The 13,733-nt window shown below is 48.0% G+C and overlaps 1 protein-coding gene across 3 annotated transcripts in view; it reads right to left on the bottom strand.

The window, feature by feature from the left end:
• The window catches only part of nrp2a (neuropilin 2a), a 51,349-nt gene that overhangs the window by 764 nt on the left and 36,852 nt on the right, over positions 1 to 13,733 (bottom strand). For 2 of the 3 annotated variants that reach the window (XM_086179484.1, XM_086179392.1), the window contains exons 12-16: positions 10,125 to 10,205; positions 9,892 to 9,996; positions 6,629 to 6,894; positions 6,043 to 6,139; positions 4,488 to 4,520 (exon numbers count right to left, since the gene is read on the bottom strand). In XM_086179484.1, coding sequence (XP_086035610.1) covers positions 4,488 to 4,520; positions 6,043 to 6,139; positions 6,629 to 6,894; positions 9,892 to 9,996; positions 10,125 to 10,205 — 582 coding nt within the window. Of the gene's footprint in view, positions 1 to 22; positions 2,734 to 4,487; positions 4,521 to 6,042; positions 6,140 to 6,628; positions 6,895 to 9,891; positions 9,997 to 10,124; positions 10,206 to 13,733 lie in introns of those variants that run through there. The other variant, XM_086179517.1, reaches the window with a different exon arrangement.

Below are 13,733 nucleotides of genomic sequence, written 5' to 3'. Positions count from 1 at the left end.
GAGAAGCACAGGACACGCTGTCTTGAAGCATTCCGGAACATTATGCACATTGTTTAAGCAACACTAACCTAAAAAAAAACAAAAAAACAAAGACCCACAACAAATACGCTCAAACACCGACAGGAATAATAGAAAAATATGACTTTATTTAATAGAGAAAGATCACTTATGACACATTCCCGTCAAAACACACAGTCATCATGTAGCATACTGATTGATATAAGACTGTTCATTACCGTGTGAATAAAGATGCAAAACATGTCATCAGATAATCACGCTAACACACTGGTGCTGCCAAGTTTAAGAGTGGCGTCTAAGATGAGCAAAGAAAGGAGAGAGAAAAGGAAAAAAAAAAAAAAACGACGGCAAAAACATGTCAACATTTAAGTAGTGCTTGTGACAGTTTTGCTCCATTCAGTGGAACCAACGACGCTGTCAGACTGAAAAATGTCTCTCACAAGTGTAAAACTAGCAGCAGCGTTTTAGCTGGCGATTCAAGTGTACTTAAGATGACTTTTTTGTGTGTGTGCATGCATATGTTTGTGTGTGTGTGTGTGTGTGTGTGCGCGCGCACGTGCACGCTCGCTGAAGTTGGCAAGCCTACAGGAGTGGAACTAACTGCTTGGCAAGGCACACGGCTAGATCTGGAGGTCTTTGATGGCCAATGGCGTTCTTTATACTTGTTTCCAGGGCAACTGAAGTTGGCAGTGTAGGTGCAATTCGACGGGGAGGGAGAAGTGCTTCCTGCAGCCTTAATAAATGTTATCTGTCCATTAACTAATTACAACTATTAGAGGCTTGGAGCAGAATGGTGTTGAGATGGACCAAGTAGGGTGTCCAATCCCTCCTCCCCAAGTTGATTTAAAATCACATGGCGAGAGTGCGCCAAAAAAAAAACCCACTACACTCTCCAGAGAAAAGGAGAGGAGCGACTAAACTGTGGCGACAAATCGACAATGAAATCGAGCTGTGTGGGCTTGAAGGTGATGGATTTCTTTTTCTTTTTTTTCTTTTTTATTTGCTGGTGTGACAGATCAAGAGAACGTGCGCTGTTAAACCAAAGAGCGAAGACCTCAATTCCATTTAATCCAGGGTGAGCTCTCGTCAAACTCCTCCAGATGATGGAAGAGAAACGGTCCGTCTCGGTTAATATTGGCTTTCAGGTGGCAGACGTGTTGATATTAGTCAGAAGTGCATTAGCTTGATCAACTCTTATGGCACTAAGAAAGAACTCTTAAACTGCTGGAGTTCTGCTTTTCATTGTGTCTTGGCTCTCTGTCAGAGTTGCGCATATACAGCGAAACACTGGCTTCCAGCTGCTTCAATGGCATTGTGGGTATTGTAGGAGTCTAAATCAAAAAAGAAGAAGATGCGGTGACGGCGGACAGCTGTGTCTATTTACAACCCTTAAAAACAACAAGCACATATTCACGCTGGGGGTGGGGGGGGGGGGGAGAGAAACACACACACGCAACATGGCTTGGCTCGGCACGGCTTTCATCGGGGCAGCTCAAAGGCGCGGGGAACAACGGCAGTGGGTGGTATGAAGCATGAATGGGAGCGGAGCAACATGCTTTATTACGCTGGAGAATCCAGATGAAGCGCTAAACACTGCGGACGGCGGCGGCATCCATCACTGACTGATGCCTTTATCAGGAGGAGACAACATGTTCAATCAAACGAGCCGCTTATCTCCATTTGTGATGCGGGACTTTAAGTATGATGGATTTACATTCCTTTGTTTATTAAATGTGCACATGCTCTGTTGAAGAGGACAATGGACAGATTTTCTCTCCTTTGTTCCAACACCTTCTCTACTGGAGCAGCAAGCCCGACTCCTATCAAAGCCTCCTCGTTTGGTTCCACAGACACTAAGAGTTTGATTTTCTTGGGTTCTCCCCATCGTCTCTACCGCCAGCTTCAGCTAGATGCCTCCTCCCTCTCTCCCTCTCAGAGCTCCACGTGTCTCTGGGGTCTTGTTTTAGCTTGTGGTGGTTTGGCAGCAGAACCTGCACCCCCTCCCTCCCTCCCAGCCCACACATGTCTGTGTATATGTCCACGCTGGGGTCATTCCAGGAGGACCGTTTGGGGGAGGGGGGGGGGGGGGGGTTATGACGGGCCAGACAGCTCTCAGCGGTCCAAAACGAGCAGCTCAGATAAATAACTTACTCCGGCTTCAGTCCTTTCATCACATTCGTCACAGTGTGAAAAGTCAACAGCAAACTCCTTAATGGAACAAAGAAGAAAACAGCAACCGAAGCTACATCCATTCCTGCGAGGGAGCACAGTGGTTTTTGCACATTGTCACAGTTTGGGCCCCCGTCACCCCTGCGACCGTAAACTAAATGATGGAGGGGTGTGTGGAGTCAGTCTTGCAGCATCATGACACACGTCCTGCCACTGACATCACAAGTAGACATCCCGCTCTGCCAAACAACGCAGCTAAGTCCTCTGTTCAGCAGAGGGTACGGTGTCGGTCCCGGCTGTCCAACCTCACTGTCAGGACTGGCTCCACCCCTGGGGTGGCCATACTGGAGGACCAGTTAGAATACTGGAAGCACTGTGAGGAGCTGTGATAGGCCACTGACAGCTGGCTCTTCTTGGTGGCCAGGTGTTGTCGGCAGCAACAGAGGGCTCTGACCAAGATGGCCACTGCCAGGAGAAGGAGGGCGCCCCCGGCGGCCATAATGTAATACCAGTGGATGGGCAAGGGAGGGACAGGAATGCCTCCCCCTGGTGGAGAGATACAGAATAATTGGCCAGCAAGAAAAAGAGAGGAGTGGCACTGCACAGAATTCTACCCCTATTGGTCTTCATCATATCAACAGCAGGCGTGCACCTCATATGAGCATGCACAAGCATGCCGGTTGCAAAAAATAACATAAATCTCCAAGGCCAAAGAAAAAATAAAGAAATTAAAAAGCATCCATTTCTCTGATGTAGGACACGTTTTCACACCAAGATCATCAGGAGATTTGCTTCGACATCAGTCCAATTGTTGATCTAATCAAATGCAATTACGTTTTTTTTTTTTTTTTTTTTCAGGGCTCAGATGAAATGACTTGGTGTGAAACGAAAGCCAAAATAATTAGTTAACAAAGCACCCACACACATTGGATTACGGAGCTCTCTCTTCCTGTTTCGCACTGGCACAGCGAGTTCCCCGCAGCCCCTTGATGAAGTCTCAGAACCATGCAAGACTCGGACACCACGCAGGAATCCCATGTTCCAGAGCTCTCCCGGAGCCCAGATCGGACAGGGATTTGTTACTGAGAGCTGGCTCGAGATGGCACGTTTGTTTTGAGGGTATAATCTCTCCTGTTCTCAGTTTGAGCATTTTTCACATGCATCCTGGCCAGTCCTCTCCTCCTCAAAGCCAAGCGCCTTCTCCTTGGAGACTATCTCCACAGATCCTGCCGCACCTGGCTTGAACTCCCATCGTCCAATTCTTGGGGGAGAACCAGCTAACAGCCTTCCAAGACGTCTCTCCTACCCAACAACATCTCCTATTCAAACACACCGGCAAAAAAAAATATAAAATAAAATAAAATAAAGCCCACGTGTGCCATCCAACGTCGACATTGAGAGCTGTAAAACTGAGAGAATGTGACATTGAACTAGAAGGAGTGAAGCGGAGCTGATTTTTTGGACCATGTCACATAATTACAGAGGGAAATGGTGCGTGCTTCTGCTACTTCACACTGCAGACTCTCATTAGACAGAGCTGAGTTTGTGGAGAGGATAGGAGAGACACCCGCGCTCGCTGCTGCTGCTGCTGCTGCTGCTGCTGCCGCCGCCGCTGCTGCTCAGTCACTCTATCTGATTGCTTTTCACTTGGGACACCGGTGTGTAGAAGCAGTGATATTAATATGTGTGTTTGTGCGTGTGCGTGTGTGTGTGTGTGTGTATGTGTGTTTTCAAGGGTGAGAGACTCGGCAGGAAGGAGTAGAAAAGCCAAAGAAGTGCACACACTCACCCACACTCACTCACACACATCATATCCGCACCGAGCTCTTATCTTATTGGAAGACATTATGAGATGCCAAACACTAACATCAATCTCATAGAGTCTCGCAAGATGCTCTAAATATTTTTCATGAGGCACACAGTTATTTAAAACCCCTCAGGTTGCGTCGGACGGCGTAAAACCGGGAACGCGTAGCCCGCTGCTTGATTTAGCTTCTGTGCTTCCACCGAGACCGAGCACGCTGAAACGAATGCACGTAAACAAATGCATTCAAATAGGTTAAAACACGGGGAAAATGATTCCGATTTAGTACGTTTGTGTACATGCTGCTGCTGATGAATCATAAAAAGAAACAAAACCCCAAAAAGTGCACACAGCTCTTGCAGCCGTTAGCTAGTTTGTGCAGCTGATGTAGTGGTTGAGACGTCCTTGTGCCACCGAGTCATTAACTCCAAGGCTGGTGCATGTCAACGAGCAGGAAGCAAGACCAAGAGAGGAAGTGACATCAAATGTAACTCACCTGTCATTTCCGGAGAAAAGGCGGCAATAGGCTCTGTAAGGAGAGAGAGAGAGAGAGAGAGAGAGAGAGAGAGAGAGAGAGAGAGAGAGAGAGAGGACTGTTAGATAACTTTGATAATGAGGAAAAAGTCAGCCAAATGTCAAACAAATGTCACGAGACTATCAAACTCCTGAGGAAATGTACGTTAATTCCTCTGATAACTCGCACGAATTATGGCATTTACTCCTCGTTAGAAAGCGATTTCAAACCCAGAACATTGTGTGAATTGGGACGTGCGCGTGTTCCCAAAGTTCACGCATTTTCAAGTTGTTTATCTGCAGCGTTCAGTTCAACTGGAGAGGGCTGTTTTGTTTTTTTGGCTTGCTGCAAATGCACAGAGCAGAACCTTCACTTTGATTGCCCGGAATGCAAACACAAAGATGTGGTGTGTATATATGTGTGTGTGTGTGTGTGCGTGCGTGTGTTTGTTGGGGGCGGGTGAGAGAGAAAGAGCGAAGCCGACTTGGGAACTGGCGCCTTTTGGCGGGAACGCCAACGTACTGTGGAAAAAAAAAAAAAAACCTTCAACTGTGCTGGGTGATAAGCAGCATCCCAGCATGCTCTGGGAGTGGCGAAGGAGGAAGGGAGTTTTAGGGTTGTCATCTTCCAAGCTGCTGCGCTGCTCGGATTCTCTCAAGACTATGGTGACATACTAAGTGACTTACGGAATGCAAACATAGAGAGGCGAAAAACACACTCAAACTGAGGTGTTTGTCACAAGCTGGGGACACACACACACACACACACACACACACACACACACACACACACACACACACACACACTATCTCCCCAGTTGTGGTCCAGCTCCAAAGCACATTGGACGTCAGTCAGGAGTGATGACGGCAGATTTTTTGGCGCTGCACCCCCAGCTCGCTCTCTGATCTGTTTAAGACCCTCTCAAAAGCCCCTGCTCGGGACAGATTAAGGAGGCTACGCCGGCTCACACCAGGCACCCGGAAACTTGCTTGGGAAACAGCCTGTCTAGTAATTCCCTTTGACAGCTCGGGAAAAAGCTCTGTTTACAAATACGACTGAGGAGTGAGCGCAAGAGAGATGGAGGGAGACGAGAGAAAGAAAAGAAGAGGAATCTAATGAAACATAGATTAGCATCGCAGGAGCCCACGGGGCGTTTATGGCCTACTTTTCCCATTCTTCTTCTCTTTACATATTTTTTTTGTGGAGGAGTAAATGCTGTCCCTCCCTCTCTTTCCTGCTTTCATCTCTGTATTCAGTTGGCTTCTTGGAATAGAAACGCTCTCCAAAACGGGATTGGGATTGGGGGGGGGGGGGGGTGCGGGTGTTTATCACTTCATGTGTGTCACTGCTTCGAGGACCTCATGGCTTTAAGATGAGGAGGTGTGAGGGGAGATTAATGGAGGCGATGGTGTTCAGATGCACGCTTGTGTGTGTGTGTGTGTGTGTGTGTGTGTAGCTTTTTGATGATTTTTGGCAAGTCAGTCAAAGTCACTCAAAACTCTGTGTGTGTGTGTGCGTGTGTGTGTGTGTGACTTACGTGTACACTCCTCCAGAGGCGTGCTGGAGCTCATGTGGATGTTGTCTATCCAGATGTGTCCTCTGGTGCCGTGCATAAAGAAACCCTCCATCACAACCTAACCGAGAGGAGGAAGAGGAGGGAAGAAGGAAACAGGATGGGAACAGAGGTGGGTGGGTGGAAGGGGAGGGAGGGAGGGAGGGAGGGAGGGAGGGGGGATAGAGAACGAGGACAAGCAAGAGAAGGAGGAGGAGGAGGAGAAACAGATAAAAACTTAATACAGTGCCTGCGATTTCAAAGTTGCACTCAACACTTGCAACCGTCTTGCCTCTCTCTGCGAGCTCCCTCACTTGACTATTTCATGAGAACATTAACGGCTTGTGATGTCTCTGACAAATTCACAGCGGTCCCTAAACAATCGCTCTGCCAAAGGAGACATCACGGAGTATTTCATCTCTCTTTGAAGCCGAACCTGACCCAAGGCGAACGAGAGGTTAACGCTGATACTTTCTCCTGCTCTGCGCCGGATGTTAGCTCTCTCTAGCGACCGCCTTACGGACGTACGGTAAAGGATAAAGCTCAGCGACGGCTTTTTTTCAAGCACTACCTGGAAATCTTTGGGCGAGCGAGGCAGGATGGTACGACCCTCCTTCCACACTGGGCCCTGATCGTCTTTCAGCGTCCAAAGAACGGTTTCCTCGTTGTGGGCATCCCACAGCAGGACCCTCAGGTGGCCCTCGGCGTCCCCCAACATCTGGTAGTTAAAGAGGAGGCAGAGGGGTCCGGTGTCAGCAGACACCACGGGGCTCAGGAGCCGCGCTCGCTGCTTCTCCGTCTTCAGGCTTGCGTCCATGTAGAGGTAGCTGTTGAGCTCTGGAAGGGATGCAACATGGATTAAGAGTCAAGAGACGTTTTTTTTTTTTTGTGGGGGGGGGGGGGGGGGGGGTCGGTCAAGTTTTTATGCTACCAAGCTGTTTCAGTATTTAAACACATTGCCAGAAATGAGCACAGCCACGTTTTAACCTTGAGTTGGTTGCTTCTGTCAAATGAACCGTAAAAAAGTCGGATTTAATGGGGTTTCATTCCAGCGCTCCAGGCAGTAAAAACTGGGAAATTTGAAAAGCCTTCTGATATCCACTCTAGATGGATGCTGCACAAACACGTAGTTTCACGATCACACGATCATTAGTCATCACCAAACATTCAGACACGACTCCAATGGGAGCCGGGTCGCTACCGCACAATAGTCACCCCGAACAATAGGGGATATGACAAATATAAACACTGAGAAGAATAGGGTCAGTCCACTCAGACACGAGGGTCAGCAGCCAAGGCTCTGGGGGCCAATCTCTCCTCATTCCCATCCAGGTAAATGACTTCAACAAACGGAAAAAGCCCCACACACACGCACAAAAAAATGCACGCCACTTCATTTTGTTTACACCAGAGGATGTTTAGTTTGTAAATTGGACATAAATTGCATTGTGAGAGTGAGATTGGCGTTTCTACTGTACGTAGGAGTGCATGTATGTGTGTGTGAGTGTGTGCGCGTGTGTGTGTGCGCGCGCGCACGAGGGAGTGACTCAATGAGACGTCTGGTGAAGAATTTCCTAAGTGGGCCCTGTGGGAAACAAGTCCAGTATCAACAATGTGCAGATTAAAACACCTGTTTTATCATGAGTAACTGTTTGGAGGTACGCGCGCGTGTGTGTGTGTGTGTGTGTGTGTGTGTGTGTGTGTGTGTGTGTGTGTGTTTGTGAGAGGTATTTTCCACAGCCGGCATGAATGTATCTCTTGTAGTTCTTTTGGTTTCCCAGAAACAACAACACGTTTGTACTCTATAAATGCAACATCTGCTTTATATCAGGAGTGGTAGCATACAGTAAGGCTGTCTGTTTTTACCCATGCTGGAGTTATTGACTGAATGACTGACTGTGTGTGTGTGTGTGTGTGTGTGTGTGTGTGTGTGTGTGTGTGTGTGTGTGTGTGTGTGTGTGTGTGTTTGTACATGTGGTCTTTCCAGCACATCAGACAAGCTGGTATCTGTTGGGACAAATCTTCCCCCCGACTTGACAGCTCCCCTCTGCCCGCCATACGCTCAGGCTCGCCTGTGTGTGACACTTCAGACAGAGTGTGTGACAGTATGTCCCTTGGCCTTTCACAGGCCTGTGTGTGTGTGTGTGTGTGTGTGTGTGTGTGTGGGCACAGAGAGGAGGATGTGCAAGTGATGGCGGTGGCGTTTAACATTCATTTTAATGTGGACCAAAGACTGTTCCAGCCCCTCTGCCTTGAGTTGAAGCGCAGTGTCTTGCAGCACTCGCCCCCCCCCCCCCCCCCCCCCCATCATTGTGTCTTTTGTTCACCAGACAGCTCATAATCGAGGCTGCCTGGCAATACACAGCACAAGAGAGCATTATTAATCCATTTCACAGTGGGTCCCCTGCAGCGGAAGCAAACAAGGACTCAATCTATGAAGTCTAGTTAGCGAGCGCGTGTACGACAAGGGGTGTGTTCAGGCCGGTGATGTGGCCACTTTAGCCTCGTGACTCCTTCCAGAAAGTCGATCAGGAGGTGAGGAGGTTTCCGTGTCAAGTAGAAGGCCACATTTCTGAATTTTAGAGGATTAAATAGTAATTTGATCGTGGTGAAATAATGATCCAGGGGATGTCTGACCTTTGACACCTGCGATGGAAATCAAAGGCTTCCGCGGCGCGTCGGAACGACTGGAAATAATTCTTAATACATGAAAAGCCACAACCTGACTAATCTGGCTGTGATGAAAGACGAACACTTTGAAGCCCCCCCTGTCAAAGACAGTTGTGACCTAAATAAGTCACGCCAGAAGAAAATGTCCGCCTTTGCTGAGAGATCCCTGCTGAACAAGATCCAGGTGACATCACAAATTTGACACACACGCGCACACACACACACACGAAAAAAAAAGAGCAGCTGGACAAGCTGAAGCCTCCTGTTTAATTCTCTCCAGCTGGAGGAACGCTAAATCTTTCATGGAGACTAGCTGAAAACCAATGAATTTTAAAACAAGTTTGGGATAACAATCCCGACTCCTGCATATTAAAAACAGTGCTATAAAAAAAAACCTTCCCTCAGACCCAGAAGGAAACGTCTTCCATGGCTTTTAATAACACGCCAAAAGCTGCACTTTTGATCCGCGGGTATGTATAAAAAGGGAGAAGGAATAATTATTTCTTCAAGGAGTGTCTAAGTAGATGGAAGCCTACACGGCATCATCTGGGATGTGCTGGAGGTAATTGCAGGGCAGTAACGGACGGTTGGGAATAGCGCCTCGTCTTTGGAATCTCCTGCTCTGAGCTTAATTTGCGCTACCGCTCCTTAACCCTTCCCCGCGCCGACGTCACACACTTTCAGGCGAGACCGCCGGTGTGTCTGTGTGTGTGTGTGTACGCCTTTCCTCCTGATTCCCTCAGTTCATTTGAATTCTCGTTCACTCCCGGAAAGAGAGAGCGGGCGTCTGGCAGACAGTGTCACTGCTAAATTAGACCAGTTTCAATTTAAGGAATTATTTTAATCAAATTGAAAATGGACTCAATGAAGATGCACAGGGAGAATGAGTCCATTTAATTATAGAAAACAGCGTCTCGTCTAGACCCGGTGAGGTTGATAAAATAATGCATTTGTGCTTGTGCAATTTTCTGTGACCAAATGAAATTTTCCTTGCAGCTGCATACATAAAAGCTCTGCAGCAAAGCGTGCGATGTCGAGAAAAAAAAAGAAAAAGGAGAGGTGATCGCCCCGTGGCACTTATCCAGAGTCATCCTGAGCACCGCTTTTTTTAACATTACCCCAGATTAATGAAGCAGACGGAACATGACGGATGAGCAGACTCACCGTGGCTGTGCAGAGACCAGATCAGAGGGGCGTTGGGGTCATGGGTCCACCCACACAAGCCGTGGTCAAAGTCACACACGCCGTCTGATGGAGGAAAGGTGGCGACTGTGGAGGAGCAGGGAGCAAATGAGGAAGGAAAGAGGGAGCCAGAGGGTAGACAGAAGATGGAAATCACTCGTTGCGGACCATTCATCTCCAGTGAAACGCTATTCAGCTCAGCTTCCTGCCCTCACCTGTAGTCTTCACAGGGATCGTCGTGGTTTCAACGCCTGCAGGCAGAGTTGGCGTGGCGGTGTCCGCCGGCGTGGTGGTTTCTACGGACACAACCACACAGCTGAGGTCAAAGGCGCGTATGACACAACTGTCAGGCTTAAGATCGAGAGGACACATTCATCAGCCAGAGTTTATTTAGGAGGAATTTCTCCTCACATGACGCGGGGCCAGGATGTGCTGATGAGAGGAAGTGATAAGCGGCAAAGGAAACGTACAGCGTTGAGGTGGAGTCTCTTTATACACTTCACATCCAAACTTTCTTCCAGGGATTTATCCGCTGGAAAGCACTCAGATCTGTATCACTCATGCTGAAAGTTTGGAGTGTTTCACTTTCTTGCCAAGAGAGATGAGAAGATCAATGTCACTCTGATGTCTGTGAGCTAAATATGATGTCATAGCCAGTGGTGGGGTAGCTTCAGCTAAACAGCTAACCTAGCTGACAGCACACTAGTTTACCTGCTAATATATAGAGGGGTGCACCTCTGATTATTTCCAGACTGGGAGCAGTGACTTCCTGGTTTCTTTGCTGGTTGCCTGGCAACTGATCCCAGCACAGGCACACAAAAAGGTACATAAAACCTCCATAGAAGGAAATGAGTTATCTTCTTGTTCTTTGTGGCCTGTAGAGCAGAGCAATCCAGCACTTCCAAAGAAACGGGAGGATGTTTTTCCTCCATTTTTCAGCGCATAAACAACATATCTCACTGTCCTTTTATGTGTGAGTAACAGTGCATGTCATGGTAGAGTGTGACATCATTTCCTGCCTCCGTTCGGTCATCCCACCCAGAGCGCCAGAGACGAGCCGAGGCAGGCACAGATAGCCCCCAGCGCACCCGGGGGAGCCCCCGTCATGTTGTGTCTGGGTGCTCAGGCGTCAGAATCTGTCTTAACGCACCCTGACTCAAATATTCAGACATACACACACACACAAACACACACACACACACACACACACACACACACACACACACACAGAATGTGTAGTGCTAAGGTTGATGGATGGACGTGTCTAACAAACTCCCCTCGACCTTGGACGGGATGATCGCACTCTGGGACCACTCACTGGTTGTCAGAACATGCGCGCACGCACGCACGCACGCACACACACACACACACACACACTCCATCTCCCGCTCTGTGTTTTCTTGTAAGTATACTAGTGTCTCCCTCACTTCATTACTCATAACTCGCATGGAGGGGAGAACCAGCGTAGAGTAAGGAAATACTCTGGCTCCATCTTAAAAATGTGTGCCTTTGTTTTCATCCGTCACAAAATAAGACAAACAAGACGCAGAAGTAAGCCAACAATCGACTTGTTAAAACACGTCACACGGACTCACAAACACACACATGTTGCGCAGGCCGCGGTTGGAATGTGAAGTGGGAGAAAGCCTGGTGTTATTAGGAGCAGATGGGTCAATCTGGGAGCGTACTGGGAGTTTACGTTGAGGTTTGGGTCACGTCTCACCCGAATTAATCATGTGAATAAAACAAGCGGAGCAGCTTCCACCCTTGTTTTTAACCGTGTGAAGTCATTCAGGACACATGTTGTTGTTTCTTTTCGTCTTTTCTTTTGCCGTATCTTAGACAAGTGGAAGCAGACCAAACGTCTTATCAGTGAGTTTCCCCGCCTCGTCTTATTTGCGGCTGACTTGGAAAGGAAACAAGCACGTCTCAAAGGGAGGAGTCAGCACGTTGAGCTCTGACAGAGCCTCCTGCTGCTCATTTCCCTCCTTCTGAGTGACTTCCAGCATCATTTAAAGACTATGGAAGCCACTAAGGGTAACAAACGCGGCGTGGTACACAATTGATCCGCTTGCAGGGAACTTCCTGTGGAAATGTGCGCGACTGCTTCCCAGCTGTAGAAATGGCAGACATGAAAGAGACGACCACAGCTGGCGATGGCTTCTGACATTAACTCAGCGTTAATGTCATGTCCTTTATGCCAGTCATTAGCTACCTAATGAGACTCTTATCGCTGTCGGCACACCGGGAAGGTAAGGCAAGTAAGGAAAGTGAAAACAAGCACCCAAATAGAAAACCTCCGCCCCTCCTTTTCTCTCACTTGCATATTTGTTTTTGCCTTTTTATTTTAGTCTAACCTTTAACTCCCCCCACCCCCGTTAGAATACACCAAACGCTTCTACCTGAGTACACACACACACACACACACACACACACACACACACACACACACACACACACACACACACACACACACACACACTCCCGCGTGTGTGCAGAGGCAAACACGCATTAACACATTACACACACACTCTAGTCCATTAAGATTCTACCCAAGCTCCACAGCAGTCCATGCTTTCAAAGGTCACGCCTTGTCACAGTGTAAATGTGCTGACCTTTCCAGGGTGTGACAGGGGTGTCAGGGGCAATGGGAATGGGAACGACTGGTCCAATTGGGTGGGTGTGGATGCTTATGCGAGGCAGAGACCGTGTGTGACCTTGCCTGCCTTGCCCCGAGCCCTGACCTTGATGTGGGTGAGGCCTACTGTACATGCGCAGCAGAGGATTTAGAGAAAGGGGAGTGGGGGGTGGGGGGTGGGGGACAGTCTCTCTGCAGTGGAGTGTTGTCTTACATAATGTGTCTAGTGCTGCAGGTGATGATGCAAGTCATCACCATGCATGGGATGAAGCACCAGCACTTAGAAGTGGACTCAAGGGGGGCTGCTGGCGCAGCAAACACAGATACACATTTGGTTGCACCTGCTCCACGCACACACACGGAGAAAAAAAACACATGCGCACAGATTAAACCCTTTTACATGCGTTATTATTTTCACACACACACACACACACACACACACACACACACACACACACACACACACACACATTTTGTTAGCCAGGGCCAACTATATCTGCATAAAAGACATCGCTCACTCTTCAAAGAAGCTGAGTCAGCAATATGTCAGAGAAGAAGAAAATCAATTATGTAGAAAGCTTTTTTGGAAATCTTCGCTTGGAGATACACACACACACACACACACACACACACACACACAAACACAAACACACACAGTGGACTTTTTAAAAGATGGCATGCTCTGAAAACAGTGACATGAACAGCCCACGTGTGTGAATTACTGTCAGGAAGAACAAGGAGCACCTGGGTTTTATTACCGATATGAGAATTCAACAATATGATGCTCCTCTCCTTCGACTAAAACCTCGTGCATATTTCACTTTTGGTGCTAGTACACTAGAAAAAGAAAGCAGCTGTGTGTTTGTGCGTGTGTGTGTGTGTGTGTGAGTGATGCGCAACAGAGGAGATGGGGAGGCATTGTAACAAAAAAAAAAAAAGAACAAAAACATTTATGGACCCACGCACTGGGCCTCAGGGAGGGAAAACAAGGAACTACAACCATGTGTAGGAATGGAGGAGGGAGACAGTACTCGACTGTTTGGTAGCGGCTACTAAACTGCGCGAGGCAAGATTTGAGGTGGAGGGGGTAAAAAAAAATATGCAGAGAGACAAAATTCAAAAGAGGGGCTTGACTGAGGATGGGACAGAGAGCAGGGAAGAATAGAATTAAGTGGAAAAGGGAAGT

This window comes from Aulostomus chinensis, chromosome 1 (assembly GCF_037954235.1).
Source record: "Aulostomus chinensis isolate RoL2024-O1b breed Wild chromosome 1, RoL_Achi_v1.0, whole genome shotgun sequence".
Classification (NCBI taxonomy): domain Eukaryota; kingdom Metazoa; phylum Chordata; class Actinopteri; order Syngnathiformes; family Aulostomidae; genus Aulostomus; species Aulostomus chinensis.
The sequence above is the reverse complement of the archived record's forward strand: the minus strand, read 5'-3'. Positions and strand labels throughout refer to the sequence as shown.